General features: G+C 42.1%; 1 protein-coding gene across 1 annotated transcript in view; it reads right to left on the reverse strand.

Moving 5' to 3' along the window:
- The window catches only part of TAF3 (TATA-box binding protein associated factor 3), a 119,459-nt gene that overhangs the window by 91,097 nt on the left and 5,862 nt on the right, over positions 1–22,500 (reverse strand). Inside the window, exon 2 of the mRNA XM_073589034.1 lies at positions 20,403–20,645. Within this exon, the coding sequence (XP_073445135.1) occupies positions 20,403–20,645 (243 nt within the window). The remainder of the gene's footprint in view (positions 1–20,402; positions 20,646–22,500) is intronic.

The raw sequence follows: 22,500 nt of genomic DNA on the forward strand, positions 1-22,500 counted from the left end.
GACAGCTGAGAGCTGATGTTTTTAGCCTGGAGGGGTGCCAATATCCATGGCCACTTCTCCCAGGCTACTAATATCAGCCCGAAGCTGTCTGTCTAGCCTTTGCAGGCTCGATTTTATAGGGGGACCCCCACGTCAATTTTTTCTGGGGTTCCCCTGTAAGCTAACCAGTAAAGGCTAAACAAACAGCTGTGAGCTGATATTAATAACCTGGGAACCTTTATGGCTATTGGATCCTTCCCAGAATGTTAACATCAGCCCTCAACTTTCCCTCTGCTGGTTGCGAAAATTACGCAGAAGCTCACAATTTTTTTTTCTTAATTTGATGAAAAATAAACAGATATTGCATTTCACAGATTTCGTGTGTGTATGTGTGTCTATATTTAACATTTTATCAATGAGGGTATCAGGCTGACACCTTTTCATTACTAAACTTCAGGCTTGGTAGTACACACATTTGTTTTGTGTGTAAACATATTTGAACATGGTATGTAATGATATGGTCTTCAATGGAGTATGTAAAAGAATAGGTTTGACGACAAGGAAATTACATCTTTTTTTATTAAATATCTTTAACATACAAAAATGCCTACTAATCCACATGAAAATCCGCATAAAAAACGCATACACCGTGTGGAATTTCAACTGCGTTTTCTGCCAAGAGAGGAAGAATCTGCGCAGAATTTTATAAAAGCAAATACGCAACGTGTGCACGGAGCCTAAGAAGAAAGAAGAGTTCCTGATCTCTCCCTGATCTTTCCTAATCCACCCCAATTACTTTCTGCCACCGAGTGCTGATCAGTACCTGATCACTTGATTTTTGGCAGTTTTCTTTTTGTGCTTCTTGCAGCTGCTGAGCGTTGCTCAGTGACAAGTCACGGATTAATGTCCATGGTCGCTGTTTTTCAGGACTTTTTTTTAGTCCCTGCCCATACTACACCCCCCCCCCCCCCTTTCACCACTTCCATGCATGCGCCCTGCAGCCGCCAGGCGTTGATTTTTTTGACGCAAAAGTACTGGTCCGTACTTAAACTCGCGGTTTTCTGCGACTTTTTTTTTTCCCCCCACTATTCCCCCCTCTGCGGTGTTGTTTTTTTTTTTTTTTTCTTTTCACGACTCAACATTATACATTTTCTGTGAGGCACTTGGGGGTTCAAGTTGCTCACTACACATTTAAATGAATTACTTTGGGGGTGAGGGGTGGTTTCCCGATTCATCACATCAAGGGCTCTGCAAACATGCCATGAAGCAGGCAGGCCATTACATCAAAGTCTGCATTCCAAAACGTCACTCCTTCCATTCCGAGCCCCAACAGTGGTTTTCTCCCACAAGAGAAATTGCACAACAATGTTTGGGGTCCATTTTCTTCTGTTATCCATGTGAAAAAAAAAAAAAAAAAATGGGTCTAAAGTAAAGTGTGTGTATGTGTTCATTTTTTCCTTCAACATTCCACCTGACAGGTTAATAAATTTCTAATGCTTTTGAGCACCTTGAGGGGTGCAGTTTTTAGAATGGTGTCAATTTGGGGTATTTTCTGTCATATAGGCCCCTCAAAGTGACTTAAAAAATTAAATGGTCCCCAAAAAAAAAAAAAAGGTTTTGTAAATTTTAATGTAAAAATGAGAAATCGCTGGTCAACATTTAACCCTTATTACATCCTAACAAAAAAAAAAAAAAAGTTTCAAAAATTGTGCCGATGTAGTTATTAACTATTTGGTGTGACAATTTTTGTGCCCTTAAATCAACGTGTTAAGTTTGAAAATTTGCAACATTTTCATCAAATATCTTTTTTTTCCCCATAAATAAATGCAAATCATATTAAAGTAATTTTACCACCATCATGAAGTACAACATGTCACGAAAAAACAGTCTCATAATCAGCGGGATCTGTTGATGCGTACGGGAGTTATTAACTCATAAAGGGACACTGGTCAAAATTGGGCTTGGCCGTGAAGGAGAAAATGGGTTCGAGAGTTAACGGGTTAAAGAGTAATAGTTTAAATTTTTAATTTAACTGAACACAGATTTTACCTCACAATTGAGAATTTTGATAATGACTGATCAATTCTGGCAGAGAAAGATTTGCTTATTCTCAAGTGTACTATTCATTTATGAACTAAAAATTAAAACAACGGTTACTCTTTAATGCGAGTATCTGTTTTTCCAATGGTAAACATAGATGCTGGAAAAGGTCCAATTTCTAAATATTGTCAAAGGGTTATCCTTAGAGTTGAGCAGTCGTTAAGAATAAAATGTAAATGCTTTTTTCCCCAAAGAACAATGTGGTTAAATCATGTACTTAGGTCATTTTTCTTTTTATAATATGCCCAGTTTTGCAGGCATCACCCCCTAACTATGCCAAACTGATTTTATCTTCTCCCACAAACAGTCACGGACAAAAGTGTTGGAACCCTTGAAATGGTTACACAAAATAAAGTTTTTTTTCCCAGAAAATTATTGCAATTACATATGTTTATTTCCTTTGTTCAAAGGGAATTCGTAGTTAAAATTCTGCACTGCTATTCCCTTTGAATACAGTATTTCTTCTGGTCGTTGAAGACCTGTGGCTCTGCAGCAGACGCTATCAATATGCTCCTATCACATCCTAACCAGGTGAGCAAATTTTGTGAAATATTCTATCCGTTGTAATGTGGATAAGACCCTATTGTGCTTTTTGTCTCCCCTTTTTTTTGCAATATTTCCTTTGGGAAATTATGTGCAATTGACAGCTTTTTTTGTGTGGGTTTCAATTTACACAAAGCCCCAAAAATGGTCCGGATAAAGTTACTGGCACCCTCAACGTACCATAATATTTGGTTGCACACCCTTTGGAATAAATAACTGTAATCAATCACTTCCTATAGCCATCGACAAGCTTCTTACACCTCTCTGGTATTTATGATCACTGTTCTTTTGCATACTGCTCCAGGTCTCTCATATTTGAATGGTGCCTTCTCCCAACAGCAATGGAGTATGTTTGGGGTCACTGCCCCACTGGAAGACCTATGCCCTTCTGCTCCACGGGAGGCATCTGGCCTCCCTGAGCTCGCCTTAGGACACCTGTGTTATGGTTTGACAGGTGCACTGCCCCTCAGTCAAACTCCCCACATGCCACGCAAACCATGCTTCCCGACACTGGACACTAAATTTCATGATGCCTTGCCGAGTCAAGGCAACCAGTTCCTGAGGCAGCAAAACGGCCCCAAAACATCTTGAACCTCCACATAATTTAACTGTAGGTACTATGTTTTCTTTGCAGGCCTCATTCCATTTTCAATAAACAGACTGATGTACTTTACCAAAAGGCTCCAACTTGTTTTCACTGCTCAACAAGATGCTTTCCCAAAATGATTTTGGCTTAACATGCATTTTGGCAAACTGTAGTCTAGCTTTTTTATGTATGTGTCAGCAGTGGGGTCCTCTTGCCATATAGTTTCGGTTCATTCATTCATTCATTCATGAGACCGAATAGTTATCAAGATCCTGAGCCTGCAGGACAGATTGAATTTCTTTGGAACTTGATTGGGGCTGCTTATCCACCATCTGGACTATTCTACGTTGCAACCTTTCATCAATTTTTCTCTCCGTCCACGTGCAGGGAGATTAGCTACAGTGCCAAATCTACGATGAAATATGTGCACACGTAAATTTTGGTCCTGCGGATTTTAAAAAATCCGCAGGTAAATTCTCGGGTCAAAAGACCTGCGGTTTCACACCTCTACAATGGAGGTGTGAAACCGCAGCGGAATCCGTTCAAAGAATTGACATGCTGCGGATTTGAACCCACAGCAAATCCGTGCGGAAAAATTAGCAGCATGTGCACAGCGTTTTTCAGTTTACCATTGAAAACAATGGTACTGTACAACGCACCTAAATCTGCTGCGGACCCGCAGAGCCTGAAACGCTGGGGATACGCAGCAGAATCCGCACCGTGCGCACATAGCTTTTAGGTTCTCAAGTCCTCACAGTTCTATTTCTTCTTTCTGTTCTCCATGCCAAGTGTGGCACACACAGACACACAATGCATAGATTGTGTCAACGTCTCCCCCTTTTTATCTGGCTTCAGGTGTGATTTTCATATTGGCCACACCTATTACTTGCCACAGGCGAGTTTCAGCGAGCATCACGTGCTGGAAACAAAGTAGTTTACCCACAATTTTGGAAAGGCACCAACAATTTTTTCCGGACCATTTTTGTAGTTGTGTGTGAAATGATGTCCAATTTACTTTTTTTTTCCTTCTTTTTGTCTTGTTCCAACACACACAAAGGAAATAAACATGTATATAACAAAACATGTGTAATTGTAATAATTTTCTGGAAAAACGCCTTAATTTTCTGGAACAATATCAAGAGTGCCAACACTTACGGACATGACTGTATATCTGCCTGTGTGTTTTCTATTATTGATCTGTTAGATCGTTTCCAGCAGAGTTCAACCTTTCCACAATCCTCCACAACAGAGCTTGAATTTACCATTTTGAATACAAGAGTCCAAAACGGCATTTGAAGCCTGCTGCAGATACATATATACTAACAGCTTAGGGTCACAGTGATTTACATGTGGAAGCAGTAGTACAGACATTAAAAAAAAAAAAAAAAAGTCCTACGAGCCACATTTTTATTTTTATTTTTTTTCCAAAATAAAGGCTACCGTGGGCAGCTTGTACGACCTAAATGTGTCAGTGAGGGTCTCCAGACTTGTCTCCCATTTATCACATCTTACCAAAGGACTTGGGGTCAGCACTTGGAAAAAATAAATGCGAACAGCGGATCTTGATGATTTGCATGCACAAGTATATTCACTGTGTCAGTGCAATCCTCAGACAACCATTCATAGTCTCATTGATAGCCTACAAAGGAGTGCTAGTGCATGTATTTATTCACATGACATGCGGACGCAATACTGAATAAAACCAAGCCATTTTGAAAATATTGTCACTAATTTTCATCATTTGCATATTATTTCCATAATTCCACGACTTTTCCTTCTTGATGTTGCAATTTCAATGCAGAGTGTAGATGGGCGATATGAGTCCTATGCAAATTGCTATAGTGTATATTTAGGCACACGTAAATTTGAGACTGCCAAGCTCCATTGGGTCCATAAGCTGTGGAATATATGGGTGTAAAAGGTTATAAAAAGGAATAAATTGGAAATTTAGCTAATGGATATCTTGTCTACTTAAGTACAGAGGCACAATTTCTGAAAGTAAAGAAAAAAAAAAAAAAAAAGCCATCTTTCTTTACAAGCATGGCCATTAAAGATGAGCAGACATTCATAGGGTTCCAGTCAAGACTCCATCAAGGTCAGTGGTACCCAGCAGCCAGACAGGAGACCCAAGAATCTTTTGCCTTCTGGCATCCCAGGGGCAGCATATAGTTTCTCGTGGCTGGTGTGAATCTGTGTGACGATGACTTGATGTCAGCCCTGTTTAGGGCCCCGTCACACATATAGGGATCGCTGGTGAGTCGCTAACGATATGACCTTGTCAGGATCGCTGGTTTGTTGCTACATGATCGCTGGTGAGCTGTCAAACAGGCAGCGTCACCAGCGATCAAGACAGCGACACGCGGGTAACAAGCGACGCACATCGCTTAGTTACCCACTGTGTACCTTAGTTACTAGCGCGCTGGTGCAGAGAGCTGGTAACCAAGGTACGCATTGGGTTTCTAAGTGGCGCGCGGCGCTTAGAAACCCACTGTTTACCTTGGTTACCTGCTCGCTGCTCTCCTGCTTGCCACACGAAGCGATGCGTGCTGGCCAGCGGGAGACCAACGACCCAAAAAAAGTCCAAGGCATTCAAGCACGATCAGCGATACCTGGCAGGGGGGGGCCGGTAGCTGATGTCACACACAGCAATCTCACTGGTGAGATCGCTGTTGTGTCACGAAACTTGTGACTCAGCAGTGGTCTCACTAGCGAGATCGCTGAGGGTGACGGGGGCTTTAGTCGTGCCGGGGACAACGGAAGATAAGAGATTTGTGTACCTCCTGTCTAGCTGCTGGGTACCAATGACCTGGACTTGAAGCTCACAAATCGAACTGCTCACCTTAAATGGACACTCATCTCAACCGCAGGGAAAATACCTGGCCACTGAGGCTTCAACCACAATCACCTGTATGCCAGGAGTGTTGGGGGCACTTGTGTGTTTTGTTCTGACTTTGTGTACATGAAAATGACCCCTGGAACTTTCATATTTTAAATAGTGGTAAAAGTAACCCAACAGGGGATTAAAAAACAAAAGTATGGTTTAAGAAAACAAAACATTACTAGATTGGTATAACTAGAAAAGCAAACTGACCTGGAGAATCACGTGACCAGGTCATTTTTACAACACAACGAAGACCAGAAATACAAAGCCCCAAAAAATCAAATGGTGAAATCAGGTTCCCCCCCACCATCATTTTTATTGTACTTTGAAAATTAAAAACTAACTCATTTAAAACACAACACACACGCCTCATACAGTAATGTCAAAGTTCAAATAATTTTTAAAAAGTTATAGTTCTTGAAAGGAGAGAAAAAAAAATGTGCAAAAACGGAAAAGAGACTGGTCACGCAGGGATTACTAAAGCAACAATGGTCACTTTTTCAGCACTGGAAAAACACGAGAAAAAAAAAATAAATAAATAAATGGTGTTTTCCACTACTTGGACAACCCCTTCTCAATCACCAACCATAGTTTCTCTATGTAAACTAGTAGCAGCTATTCTCCCCTCCACAGCTACACTGCCCCAGCAACACCTACACACGTGAGCCTTACAGTCAATGAACAGTCACTTCCCTCTCACTGTCTTTGGACAAAACTGAGGCTACTTTCACACTTGCGATTTTTTGCGCTGCGTGCACAGTGCAAACTCGCATAAAAAACGCATCATGCGTTTTCTTTTTTGCAAAAAAGCACATGCTTTTTTTGCGCTGACGTGCGCATTACCATGCGCACGTCAGCGCTTCCATAGACTTTAATGGGTTTTTGGGTGAATTTCGTGCGCGTGCGTTTTTTTGAGACAGGTCGGACGCACAAAAAAATGCAACAGGATGCATTTTGTGCGCCCGGGTGCACACTATAAAAAACGCATGCGCGTACAAACGCATGACAATGCGCTCCCATGTTAAGTATAGAAAAAAAAAAAAAAACGCATGCGCATTTATGCGCAAAGACGCAGCGCAGAAAGACGCAGGTGTGAAACCAGCCTGACACCCAGAAATGACAGCTGCTGCTCTTAGGCTACTTTCACACTTGCTTTTTTTGCGCTGCGCCTCATGCGCATTCCAAACGCATGCAAAAAAATTGCATTAAGCGTTTTGCATGCATTTGCTTTTTTTTGCGCATGCGATTTAACCGGTTTGTCGCCATGTTATCTCTAAAAACGCATGCGTGCGCATGTCCTAGCGCACACGTACGATCCCATAGACTAATTTTTTTGTGCATTTCGTGCACATGCGTTTTTTTGGCAGCAGTTGGGCGCATAGAAAAATGCAACATGTTGCGTCTGGCGCGCCTGGGCACACAGCTGGAAAAAACACAGCACACGAAAACGTACATGAACGTTATACCATGCACCCACCATGTTGCAGATAGGGGGGCATTGCGCATGCGCACGATAGCAGACGAGGCGCAGCGCTAAAAAACGCAAGTGTGAAACCAGCCTTACTTGCGCCGAATGCCAGTAACATTGGAAGGACGTGGCAGCAGCTTGGCTGCAGGGCTCACATGACATATTGTAACACAATCCCTGGGACAGCAGGTGCCAACAACGCTGGAACAGTGATTGCAAAGCAGGGGAGTATAGCAATGACTATTTTACATGGGGGAACTAACGGGAATCAGAAAGAGGTTGTACAAGTAGTGGACAACCCCTTTATTCGTGCACTCTAAGAAGCCAGTGACTTCTCTATGAATGTATTCGCGGCACGTCAAAGACCAGAAAGGCTAGTAATTCGAGGCATGAACCTTTGTTACCTGTGGAAAAGTAGTAACAGTTTGGGTTTGGCACCCGACCTTTAGTCCAAAGTTCAGGTAGTAAGACTGTACCCGAACTTGATCCAGAAACCAAACCACATTGAAAATAGAGACCCAAACTTTTGAGCCGGACATTCATGCGCGATGGACAGTTGGGGAGCCGGCCGGAGGCAAGTATCACACATAGCGATATCACTATAACATCACAAAATCGGTTATAGCAATATCGCTATGTGTAAAACCCCCTTAAGTGTCTGGTACAAACCTTGATCTTTTGAGTTTGGGTTTGCTCTTCTCTAGTGATACTTCAACCCACAAGTTAATCTCATTCCTCAAAGCAGCTACGCTCAGAGGTGAATCCAGACAAAAGGCTGTGGAAATGCTTTGTGACTGCCTGAGTTTAGAAGCATGGTGTGCACTGGTCAGAAGCCATTATATCCATGGACTATTCCCCTGTGCTTCTGTCAGGAGCAATTAAAATGTGGTAGTCAAGAGAAAAGCATTAGGAGTGTTTCAAATAAAGAAATCTAGTTTAAGTAAGCGCACAGCTATACACACAAACAGACGGAAGCTTTTTAAACAGATGTCAGAAAAATCCCAACTTCATGCAGGATCCTTAGAAGTGGAAAACATTCCGTAATTTACAGGCAAAAACACTCGTCCATCCACAGACCACAAACAGGATATATTCAGTACATGTGCTGTAAACTTCAAAAAGGCGCACCCTGAATGTGCAAGGATTTATACGTCTCCAAAGGACATTAGATTTTTCAATAAAATAGTTGCCATAGTTGTGTGAGCAGTGTACACAAAAAGAAAAAACACTTTTTTTTAAAAAAAAGATTTTTAGCTTTGAATGTTTAAGACTTAGCACAATAAATACTGAATATTAAATAGGTGTATTATTCTACATGAGTTTCTGAGAAAAGAAATTGTCAATGAGCACATTTATAAGAGTTATTGAAGGCTTAACCAACCTTGGACTCCCTTTAATGTAGAGTTTTGCTACATTATCTGAGAGCAGCATATTGTAGGAAAAGAGAAGCTGAATCTCGTGACGTATCGCTTAGTTTACTGGGTGCAGCCGTTCTCTTAGTTTTCTTAGATGCAGCAGTGCTGAGAAAGCTACCCCCCCCCCCCCCACAGCTTTCAGTGTACACCATAATGATCAGTTTGTTATGTCTTTTACCATGGTGCATCATTCTTTGCCAAGTATTACTCTTACTGTATATTGACAGTGAGCTGCTCATTAGAGGAGGCGGCAGGGTCAGTATAGCATGAGTGCGAGACCTGGTCCAGCAGTGATATCATCCTGGTCATAAAACCTCCATTGTAAATTAGAAAAAAGGACACAGCCTGATAAGTGACACATTTCTGAATTCAGTGTTTTAACCACCCAAATTCAGGTGGTCCTCAGAATACAATAAAAAAACCTGCTGACATTTCCTTTAAGACATGAATTAATTCTTCCTCCACACGCAGCTGATGCCAACTATATTACATAACCGGCATCTGTCTCTGCCAAGTTCTGACTGTGGATGTTAATTTAAATGGCATTGTCAGTCCTGGACAGCAGTATTTAAATGCAATGTGTTCATCAGCATCGGCTCTCATCAACCACCTGTGATGCAGTTATGGTGGACTGAGGGGTTATTACAACAGCTGGGGGTGTGCTGAAGGCCCTCGCTGTCAACTCGGTAATGCTGTGAAGCTCAGCTATATGCTAGGCTTCAAAGGAAACCGAGACTTACACTATATACCGCAATACTGTTGTACCGCAGTATATAGTGCGATCGAACCATCAGACCATCTCACAGGTTCAAGTTTCACCTTCCTGACCAGGCCAAATTTAATAACTCTGATCAGTGGCCCTTTACATGGTAATAACTCTAGAATGCTTCAACAGATCACACTGATTATGAGATTATGTTACTGGTAAATTTAGACCAATTTTTTTTGCATTTACGTTTTATGATATTGCCATTTTGTTGAAAAATTCAAAATGTTCAAATTTTCGATCTTTGCTTCTTTAAACCTGTTAGTCATGCTGTTCAGAATAAATAACATTTCCTGTGTCTACTTTATATCTGCATCATTTTTCAAATATTTTATTTTGTTAGGATTTTACAAGGATCAAAAAGGATAACAGCAATTTCTTATTTTTTCAGAAAATGTACAAAACCCGTTTCTTCAAGGACCTATTCAGATTTAAATGGACTTTATAAATGGTAGCACTTTTGGGGAGTTTCCAAAGCACTACACCCCTCAAATACTTCAAAACAGGTCAGAAATTGTTTTAACCCTTCAGTTGCTACACAGAAATTAATGCAAAGTGGAATGAAAAAAATAAAATTTTACCTCTAAAATGTTTATTTAGCCTCAAATTTCTTACTTTTGCAAGAGGTAAGACCAAAAAGTGGACCCCACAGTTTGTTACCCCCTTTCACACGAGTGCAGTGATACCCCACATGTAGTCAAAAAGTTCTGTTTGGACAAACTGCAGGACTCGGAATGGAAGGAGCACCATTTGAATTTTGGAACACAAATAGATGGCAGGCACCATGTCACATTTGCAGGGCCCCTAAAGCACCAAGACAGCAGGAAAACCTCACAAGTGACCATATTTTTTTGACTCGAAGACTACCTCCTGTGACGTTGTAGTATCAAAATAGACACTTGCTTTTCTTCAGTTCCACGAGGAAATTGTCGAGTACTCCTTGTGACTTTTTGCATAGAACAAAACTATTATAGGTAGCAATCTGGATGAGGTAGATTGCTACCTTTTTTGTACCAGGAACCTGGTCTTCCACTTCACCAGATATGGTTGAAGCACCTGGTCTGACAAGTCAACGCCACCCATAAATTTACTATAGTTTGTGATTCAGATTGGTTTTTGCTTGACCCTGGTGGTGGCCATGTCTCTGACCGACACAGTGGTGTCTGCATGCAGTGTGGTCAGAAGGCACTTCACTGCAAGAAGTTGGTCACTTCCAAGTGAGAATGACGCACCCTTCTCCAAACATCTGGACACCAACTGCAATGGAAACCCTACTCTTTTCTGGCTGTCCCACAGGCCCTGTATTTGCAGCTGAGGGATTGGTATATGAAGATACTGATGTAATAATTATCGGTGTACACATGGTACCCTTTATGTAGAAAAAAAATGGCACCAATAGCTTGCACACAATTTTACCCGGGATGACAATTGTCTGGAGGGCGTTAATTTTGTGGTCCCTACCTTCATATATTATAAAAGTGGATGAGTGCTCTCGCACATTTTATATTGTTGGATGCCGTATTTTGCTCACTTATAGGGGATGAATTGGAGGAATGACAGACGGCCCGTGAAACTCATCAAGGACTCATTCAAAATTTTGCTCTGGGGGATAAGAATTTAGATATTAATCTTTTAGCAGGTAAATTAGGGGTCTCAATGTGTTCAGCCGATCGTAGCCGAGGTCGCTTCCTGTGGGAGCTTGGAAGTGGTCATTAAAATTAAGGAATCTCATTAGGGCTTCATAGTGGGCTCGGGACATGACAACTGCAAATACTGGGTGCTGTGGACAGATTCTGTTGCCCAGTAGGAGCAGTGCTTTTTTTTTTTACTAAACCAATGTTCAGGGTAATACCTTAAATTTTTAATATGGGGACATTTGTGGGGATACATGAACAGGAATGAAAGGCAGTGATTGCTCTCAAAGTCATCAGGATCGCCGTGGGACATTATAGATTATCATCTTCTTGGCGGACAGGTGAGGAATATTGTTTATTATTTTAGTTAATTTACAGGATACCAAGGCTTCAGTGGACTGGGCAATGATATTTGTATTGCTTAATTTAGATTAATTGAAAGAATGACAGACTCTTTATTGAAAGGATTTTATCCTGGGTGTGGTTATTTTATACAATATCACTATGGGGTTAGTAATGGGGGTGTCTTATAGACACCTCTCCATTACTAACCTCTGGGCTTGATGACACCTAACCTAATAACACCTAACAAGGTGATATCAACTTCAATACTATCACCCCACTTGCCACCAGGGCAAGTAGGAAGAGGGAGGCGAAGTGCAAAAATTGGCACATCTTTTGGATGTTGTAGAGCACTCGCACGGTCCGAGTAACGTGCCATTTTTTTTCCTCGCGCCCACTGACTTGCATTGGTGAGTCGTCTGACATACGAGGAAAATCGCAGCAGGGCTGTGGAGTCGGAGTCGTGGAGTCGGTGCTTATTTTGGTGGAGTCGGAGTCGGTATAAAATGGACCGACTCCTAAAATATATAATAAATTGGGTACAGTAATTCAATGCAGGATGTGCTGAATATTTTTTCATAGGAGTTTGGGAAAGTTATGAAATGTCCTATAAATGGCTGTTATATTCCTGATCTAAGGCTACATTCACACACAGCGTTTTTCCTGTGTTTTTTGAGGATACGTTTTTCAGCTGCAAAAGCTGATCATCTTTTTAAAAAAACTGCATCACCTGAAAGGTTTTTGAGCTCATAGATAATGTTTTCAATAGCAAAAGCAGATTAGAAATCTGCTCTATCCATATCTGTCTGTCTATCCATATCGTATCTGTACCAAAAAGAATGAAAACCGGGTAGTACACCAATATATATTCTGTTCCATCTAAATATCTTGATTATTGGATCATAAAAATGATTAAATGTCTGAGGTTCACATTGTACTACAAAAAATTTTTCAAGCAATATGTGTGGGAGTCGGAGTCGTGGAGTCGGTGTAAGGGAAATTGAGGAGTCGGAGTCGCAGGTTTGGCTTACCGACTCCACAGCCCTGAATCGCAGCATGCTAAAATTCTATATTCTTGGTGTGTGTTTATTTAACTCTTTACTTACAGGTTTAGTAATGAGCATGTCTTGCAGACACCTCTTCATTACAAAACCTAGGGCTTGGTGGGAAAAAGCCCAGGTTAAGTGCCAGAATTGGTGCTTCAAATATGAAGTGCCTTCTGGGGCATTTGAGGGCTGGTATTTTTAGCCTGGAACGGGGCAAATAAGCATGAAAAAGAAGGTGTTGAACAAGGAAATTACATCACAAAACTTCAAAAAGTATTCATTGCTGTACATAAACGCATGCAAAAAACGCGTTTTTTTATGCCAACAAATTCCTACAGATGCAGAAACGTTGCATAAATTTCTGCAATCAAATATTCAAGGTGTGCACTTAGCCCAAGAGTAACTTAGCTGAAAAGATTTGTCACCAGGTTTCGCAATATAAACCATGTACATTAGGTTCCCACAATGAGTTTTTGGCACTGTGCAAAGTAAACACAGCATCTTATAGTTTTGACATTTGTTTTTTTAAATGCAGTGGAAACTGACGTACAATGCCTGTTTGAAATCCACAACATGTCAAGTTCTCTTGCGAATACACTAAGCAATATGTGCAGGTTTTCCCCAAATTGCAATAGATCCAGAAAATCTGCAGGTGAAAAATGCAAATGTATAAGGTGCCCACCAAATACCCTCCCTCTGGGGGCACACCCCTCCGCAGACCATTTTTGGCCAGACATCTAAATGACCAGGACCAAGAAATCGCAATCCGCACGGCTACACGTAAAGGAGAGATCCAGTTTGACAATGGCATAGTTTCCATCTTGCCGGACTTTTTCTGCTGAAGTTATAGAAGCAAAGAGCCACATTCATCAACATCAAACATCGCCTGAGAGATCTACAGACACCAATTCTATGACATGTCCGGCTCGACTATGAGTGGTTGACGCCGAACACGCCCATTTATTTACCACCACTAGTGAGACTGATAACTGGCTGACCAAGAGACAGACGGTGACTTGCTAGAATCCAGCAAAGATAACTACATCTTCTGGTTTTCTACTTTGATGTTTTAAAAGAATTCTGATGGATTACTTGCATACGAGTCCTTCCCAACCCATTTAGCTCTGTCCAGGAAGGACCTTACTAGCAATCTTTGCCAGCAGGATGTACAGTCCATGCGGTGACCGCTTCGATGCAACCTTATGGACTCCTCTAAGGTTTGTGCCACAACCTTTGTATCCTAATGGCTCAGACTCGTGAGTTTAGATTCAACTACTTTGTCCTATGACTACAGTTGAGACTAACATGTTTAATGTTGTGTGCCTCTAGCAATGATTATTGCTGTACCATCACCTATATATAAAAAAAAAAAAAAAATACTCGTCACGGGATGAGGAGTTAGCCTCACAAACACAGCTGGCTTCAGACTGGTAGACAATATGCACAACTTTTAATAGACAAAGCAGATAGACCTGTACTCCGCTTGGGCTGATTACACGGAGAAGTCTACAGAAATATCTGGATAGTATAAATCTGAAGATCCTTGGAGAAGAGTGCATTGGTCCTAAAGACCCCTATTGCTGAAAAAGAACTAACAGAACAGGCTAGAGGAATGGCATGGGGGAAGTCTCCGGGTCCAGATGGTCTCCATCTGAAAGTCTAAGATATTTAGAAAAACTGGCCCCTCATCTTACTAAAGTTCATAATTCCTCACTGGAACAAGGCTTTCCAGCAAAATATTTCTACGATGCCAATATTGTGGCAATACTAAAACCTGATAAGCCTCCCAAAGACTGTGAATCATATAGACCCGTATCCTTATAAAATATTGACCAAAATCCTAGCAAATAGAATAAAAGTAATTCACAAAAATTATCCACACCAGTGCAGATTAATTCTGGGTCAGTCTACATCCAATAATATAAACAGAGCAGGTAATTGCACAATTGGGCTTTCGCATCTCTGAATGCTGCTAAGGCATTTGATTCTGTCAAGTGGACCCATCATGAGAAGGCCTTTCTACAATTTGGCTTTGGACCAGGCTTAAGAAGATGGATTGCAGTCTTGTATCGATCTCTGAAAGCAAAGGACCTGATTAATAGTTTTATGTCCTCACCGATTTCCTATGGGAGAGGGACTAGACAGGTGTGCCCTCTATTCCCCCTTTTGATTGCCATGAAACCACTAGCTGTCCAGATATGTCATAGGGTATCAAGGAATTAAAGTGGGTTCCCAAGAGGACTGCTTTGGGTTATACCCGGAGTCCTTTGGTTAATGGATCTGATTGATTAACTTGGCCGGTTCTCAGGTCTAAAAATAAACTGGCAGAAAAACATGTTATTTCCTCTAAGCAGTATGGGATGAATTCTGCAGGCGACGAATAGTAACCCACTTTAAATATCAAGATACATACATAGCACGAAATCACTTGCAACTCTGTGATTTAGGCCGGTGTCACACCTGCGAGTGTGATGCGAGAAACTCACGCAAGCCTCTCACACCAATATCTGGCACTCCTGCCCGAGAGGGCAGCTGCATAGAAATACACGCAGCCGCACACTCCGATCCCGAGTGCCAACGGCAGTGCTGGGTATTCATGTGCGAGTTTCTCGCATCACACTCGCAAGTGTGACCCCGGCTTTAAATATATCTTCTCTTATCATATGGAGTGCCCTCCCTCGGTCAGTAGCTAGGAGAATGCGTCATTAAAATTGATTAAATGACAGCCCTCCCCCCAAATCCCTGTATGTTCCTTAACCATCATCCTCCTTAGTCCCACAAAAAGTCTTTGTTATGATCAACTGTCATTTAGCATCCTTCATATGGGGCGAAAACCGACAAACTGAAAAGGATCACTTCAGAGGCCCAGGGATGAGGCACGTGGGGTACTCCCAGACTCCATATTAGTTAGCTGGCCAGCTTCACTTTCTACAACACTGAATAGCAGAATCATTTAGTCAAATATGACCACCACCTTGGAGTCTTCAGAGTCTATGGGGAGGGAGGTCTTGGAGGCACCAGAGCAATACTCAGGCTCCTTATTGCCAATTCACAGACTTGCTGTTCATATGTGGAGAGCCACAAAAAGACTTCAATTTAAGGACAGGGCTACATTCCCCAAGATGCTCAGTTTTGGTCAAACTTAAAAGTCAAGATACTGGCACAGGTATATATACAGGGTGTTCTTGTTTTCTTCGATGTCAACAAGTTTATCAAGTTCCCATATACGCTTTGTTTAGGTATCTGCAACGAAGGCATGCCCTAAATACCCTGTTCCCAGACATTGGAAATCTGCTCATATCCTCATACTACCTGACAGAGATTCTAAGAAGCCAGGGACCCATGGGGTTTATCTTTTTATACAGCCAGTTACTAAGCAGTAGATGCTACTCATCGCCATTGTTGATTGATGCCAAATGGAGAACAGCAATACCCTCCCAGTTAAGAGGAATGGAGCGAGGCCCTGTCCCCATGACAATATGTGTCACTGGCAATAAGCTAGTCCAAATGTACATAATCCATCAATGCTACCTCACACCCATCAGGTTATATAAAATGGGTAGATCCACCACTGCAGATTACCACAGATGTGAGGAAGAGGGGGAAGATTTTATACACCTGATGTGGTATTGCCCTCCTATTGCAGACTTTTGGAAGGAGGTCATAGCTGTCCTCATCGAGATCATACAGCCTTGTGTACCACTCTTTTTCTAAACATATATACAGTATTCAAAATTCGGCAAAACGGTTTAAGAATAATGACTATTAAACCATATACAAGATACCTGTTTTATAGTATTTTGTGTGTTGGATTTTGTATATGGTTTAATCAAGTCATTACCTACCTCCAAGACCTCCTTCGCTCCTCCACGCTTATTCGCTCTTCAACCAATCGCCTCCAAGATCTCTCCCGAGTATTCCCCCATCCTCTGGAATTCTTCATCCTCTGGATCCTTCAGACGGAACCTGAAAACCCATCTCTTCAAGAAAGCCTACAGCCTGCAATGATTCTGCTGCCTCCTCAACACCATAGGAGTAACTGCAACCCCCGACCTACTGTCTTCTTCCCCATAATCCTGTAGAATGTAAGGTTGCAAAGGGAGGGTCCTCTCCCCTCTGTACCAGTCTGTCATTGTTAGTTTACTGTAAGTGATATAGATGTAACTCCGTCTCATATAAAGCACCATGGAATTTATTGGGGCTATATAAAATAATTCTTAAAAAAAACAATTTTGCCTAATTTTGAATGTGTATAGGTTTAATATTTGCTTTATTCATAGACTTTACTAGTATTTTTTTTTTTTTTTTTTTTTTAAACTGTTTAGGCATTTCCTTCTATATAGGTTTTCTCCCTGTACCACTCTGCCTTAAGGCCCCGTTACACAAAACGATGTCCCAGCGATCCCACCAACGATCCGACATGGATGGGATCGCTGGGACATCGTTAGACAGCCCCTCCAGTGATCAGGACCAGCGAGCCAGCTGGTTTCTAGTGTTTACATTAGAAGCCAGCGTTCAAGAGTCGCTGATCGCTGGTCTCTCGCTGTCTCTCGCTAGCGATATCGCTGTGTGTGACGGGGCCTTTAGGGGGATCAGAGACTATCAGCTAGTCTCCTGATAATAGCCTTTTTTTTTTTTGCAGAGAACAGGGAGCTTGGCCAAGTCCCCTCTTTTCTTGGGCTGGCCATTACAGCGGGGAGATTCACACTGGTGTGTGACATTGTCCCAGATGTGAGCAGTGAGGAGCAGCCCGTTACACGGAATTACCAGTGTTCTAGAGATAATAGAAGTGCATTGGGCATTTCATTTTTTTTTTTTTTTAATTCGTTTTGGGCATTTCATCTTTTTAATTTATGAGGACAGGGATAATAAAAAAAGGTTTGTATCTCTCCAGAGTACCCCTTTAAGGTGTGTTTATTAAGAATCCTTGATGCGGAGACCTGGCCTCACTACCCTCGCAATCTTCTCAGGGAAACATGGTTTTTGGTTTGCAAGGCTATTGACATGAGATGGCTCGATAGAACACCCCTGCAAATTTTACACTGGGTAAATACTGAAGCTTTCTATGAGAGGGTGGTATATAAAAACAGACATGGTCCTCAAAAATATGATAAGGTAAGAAAGCCTTGGTTTGATTCCCCCGTTACAAACGTTAGTCCCCAGGTGAGGAGTCGTACTCTCTCGTGATTAAACGGTACCTGTCACGTCATTTATGGCATCTAAACCAGTCCCCAGTGCGTTAGCTAAGTGCATCACCTATCATTTTTTTTTTGCTGTTGAAGTCACCACTATAATCCTTATCAAAAAGCATTTTACATAGCTATATCTTACATGCTCATTTAGTCATAGGGGTGTGCTTCGTTTCGCACAGGTGTTTGGTTGCTGCGCTTGCGCAGTGTCAATCGGCAAGCTGTGCCTGCGAACTGAAGCTGTGAGTAGTTCCCAGCTTCATTGACTGTGTGCGCATGCGCTGTAGCCAGTGAAGCTGGGAAGGAACTACTCTCAGTTTCAGTGAGCGGGGAGCTGCTCATCACGGCGCATGAGCGGATCGCCTATCAACACTGCGCAATCGCAGGATTTCAAACGACATCAGCGCAAAACTGAATACGATTCAACTTGTGTGGGCGGTGGCAACTGACTGAATGCAATGAAGCACACCCCTGTGACTAAATAAGCAGATAAGATACTATATAAAAGTGCTTTTTGATAAGTATTACAGCGGCGATTTTAAGGAAAACAAATGTGTTAGGGCCCCGTCACACATAGCGACTCACCAGCGATCCCGACGATATGAACTTGTCAGGGTTGCTGGTGTCGCTACATGATCGCTGGTGAGCTGTCAAAACAGGCAGCTTCACCAGCGACCAGCACCAGCGACGACGAGCGCACGCATCGCTGTGTACCTTAGATACCAGCGTGCTGGTGCAGGGAGCAGGTAACCAAGGTAAACAGCGGGTTTCTAAGCGCCGCGCGGCGCTTAGAAACCCGCTGTTTACCTTGGTTACCTGCTCCCTGCACCAGCACGCTGGTATCTAAGGTACAGAGGGTTTCTAAGCACCGCGCGGCGCTTAGAAACTCGCTGTTTACCTTGGATACAAGCTGGGAGCTCGCTGTTGGTTGCTCTCCCGCCTGCCACACGCAGTGATGTGTGCTGGCCAGCGGGAGACCAACGATCAAAAAAATGTCCTGGCTATTCCAGGACGATCAGCGATAACCGGCAGGGGGGCCAGTCGCTGGTCAGTGTCACACACAGCGATCTCGCTGGTAAGATCGCTGTTGCCTCACAAAACTTGTGACTTAGCAGCGATCTCGCTGAGTGTGACGGGGGCTTTAGTGATGTACATTGCATCACTAACACACTGGGGACACTTTATATTTTACAAATAATGCAACAAGTTCCCTTTAAGTATGTGATATTTGGTGCCCAACATGGGTGTCTTATGCTTTTGGTTATTATATTAGACCCATGGTAAGTTAAGAGCAAGGCTAAATTTGCCAGACAGTATTAACGAGCAATGAGAAATGCTGTTTGTTCTTTGATGTAGTCTAATAATTTTCAAACGAGTTTTAACAAAAAAAAAAAAAAAAAAAATCCCCACATAACTAACCTTATTTTCACAATATGTGAATAAAATCTGAAATCTCAAAATGCACTAAATACTCTGACTGGGAATGTAGCCTCAAAAGGGTTTTCCGGGTTCAGAAAATCCCTGTCCCCAGCTCTAAACCCAGCGTTTTATTGACGCTCTCTGGGACCAGAACTTAGCCTCCACCTCTGCTCCCGGTGCATGTCATTGCCCAGAAGGCTGACATCATGTAGACTGTGCTGCAGCCAATAACTAAGCTCAACGGCTCTGCTCCAGTTGACGGCATCAGCCACCGAGCTCTGTTGTTGGCCACAGAGCTGTCAACATGATGTCAGCATTCCTGCAATTAGACACCGGGAGCAGATGTGGAAACAGCACTGGACTAATAAAGAGTGAAAAACATTTTTTTTTTTTTTTTTTTTTACACAACTAACTGCAGCCAGATAACAGGGGTTTTCAAAAATGAGAAAATGCTTTAAAGGGAATTTGTCAGCAGGTTTTTGCCATGTAATCTGAGTACAGCATGAAATAGGGATTAAAACACCGAATTCAGAAATGTTTCACTTATCAAGCTGTGTGCCATTGTTTACCTACAATGAAGGTTTTACCACTAGGACATTAGCATTGCTGTAACTAGCTGGCACATGCCAAGTTGTTCAACTCCTCCCCTTCCTATGATAAGCAGCTCACAGTCTATAGACAATGTACATTGGGATGGGTGGGGTTAGCTTTCTCAGCCATGCTACATCTAAGAACAAAGTCAGAATAGCTGCACCCAGTTAACTAAATGACACATCGTTGAATTCAGAGTCTCTTCCTACATTATTTTGCTCTCAGATGGAAAAGCAGAAGCCAGGTAACAGATTCCCATAAAAAAAAAATATATATATATATATATATATATATATATATATATATATATATATATATATATATATATATATATATATTCAGATTTGCAGTGAATAAAATCAATCAGCATAATGTGTTGGACTGTCAGAAAGTACCAAGAGAAAAGGTAGCGGAAAAGATCACAATTAGGATACACACAATACCTTCTTGTGAAGAGATGATAAGCGGCAAGTAGTCCGGTATGTATTCCTTACGGTCCTCAACATCTTTACTTCCAGGAGGAGGAAACTGCAGGACGTTATTCTTGCTAACAGGGAAGGACGGGATCTGATGTGGGAAGGTGACTGGCTCAATATTATGAATGTAGTCTTCCAGTTCATGGAGATTCACCCCCATAAGTTTAAAGGCTTGTCCTACATCGTCCAGCACAGGGTCTGTCCGTCCGTCTAGAACACAAAAAAACTAAATCAACGACACAATAGAAAAGCCAATAAGATACCTGGGATGTAGCAGTACATATTTCCACAAAATATTACACGGAGAAAAGAATGAGATCACATAAGAAGAAAACCAGTGAAAAATCGAACAGATTTTCTGTATGGAAAAAAAAACAAAAAACCCCCCACAGTAAAATATATTTACAACAGGAGGAGCATAGCATCAAGCTGAACAATCCCACCCCTGCATTCCAGAGCCCAGCCCCCAGGGATCAAAGCCTCTTACATGTAACGTAATAGATACGCTTTAGGGGGGCAAATAAGGGTTTAAAGCAAGTTAGTGGGTTTAATTACAGTCACATGAGGCCACAAACAGACAAAAAGATAATAAAGAGGGCACATCATATTCTGGCATCCAGTGTAACTATGCAGGACAAGTCCCTCACTGGTTAGCTACCAGGAGAGCTGAAATACTACACCAGATACATGGTTTGTGAGCCCAGTGTATTCTGTAGGACAGCACCATCCTGGCCCTCTGCAGTGACCAACAGGCTGGTTTACATGTGTGTATTGGCAGCAGTCTATCAGTCACTGCAGAGAGGTTCGAGGGTGAGGGCTCTCCTAATAAATACACAAGAGTTTAAGTCTAGGGTATTCTTCACACCCCTAGTAGCCAAACGGTACCACGTGTATTTTTGTGCCGTTTGATCTACTAGAGGTATGGTGCTGTAGCATGCGGTGTACCATAGCACAGTAAATACATCTGACATCCGCCTGCTGCAATAAAGAAAAAAAAGAAAAAAAATTGCGACAAAGATTTTGGCCCCGTTTGTTACACAGTGAACCCCAGGTGCAACATATAGAACACTTCCCACAGCACCGATGGGTCAACTATATACAGTTGTGCTCAAAGTTTACATACCTCGGCATAATTTTTGCTTTCTTGGCCTTTTTTCAGAGAATATAAAGAACACCAAAACTTTTTCTCCACTCATGGTTAGTGGCTGTGTGAAGCCATTTATTGTCAAACTACTGTGTTTTTTTCTTTCTAAATCATGACAACCCAAAACATGAAAATGACTCTGATCATAAGTTCAAATACCCTGGTGATTTTTGGTCTGATAACATGCACAGAAGTTGACACAAATGGATTTGAATGGCTACTAAGGTAACATCCTTGCCTGTGACCTGTTTGCTTGTAATCAGTGTGTGAGCATTAAAGCTAAAGGACCCTTTACACACAACGATATCGCTAAAGCGTCACCGATTTTGTGACAGCAGCAATATCACTAGCGATATCGCTACATGTGATACTTACCTCCGACCAGCTCCCCTGCTGGATATCGCTGATCGCGCGAGATCGGCCTGGTCCATTTCTCGTCGTCGGCTTCCTGTTGGCACCGACGAGCGAGCCATGGACACAGGTAGAAGACGGTCACCCTTACCGCGTCTGACAGGCAAGTACGACCGCTGCTGCATCGCTGGTGAGATCTGTCTGTTTGGCAGCTCACTAGCGACCATTTAGCGATGCACCAGCGATCCTGACTGGGTCATATCATGGTCGGGATCACTGGTGCATCACCAAATGTAACGGGGCCTTAAGTGAGTGTCTGGGATCCAGACAGACTCTTGCATCTTTCATCCAGCCTCTGACGTTTATGGATTGCGAGTCATGGGGAAAGCAAAAGAATTGTCAACAGATCTACGGGAAAAGGTAGTTGAACTGTTTAAAACAGGAAAGGGATACAAAAAGATATCCAAAGAATTGATAACGCCAGTCAGCAGTGTTCAAACTGTGATTAAAAAATGGAAAAACCATGGTCTCTGTAAAGACAAAACCACGGTCAGGTAGATAAACAAAGAT

Source organism: Dendrobates tinctorius, unplaced genomic scaffold (assembly GCF_039654945.1).
Source record: "Dendrobates tinctorius isolate UK_male_01 unplaced genomic scaffold, ASM3965494v1 ptg000105l, whole genome shotgun sequence".
In the NCBI taxonomy this organism is placed as follows: domain Eukaryota; kingdom Metazoa; phylum Chordata; class Amphibia; order Anura; family Dendrobatidae; genus Dendrobates; species Dendrobates tinctorius.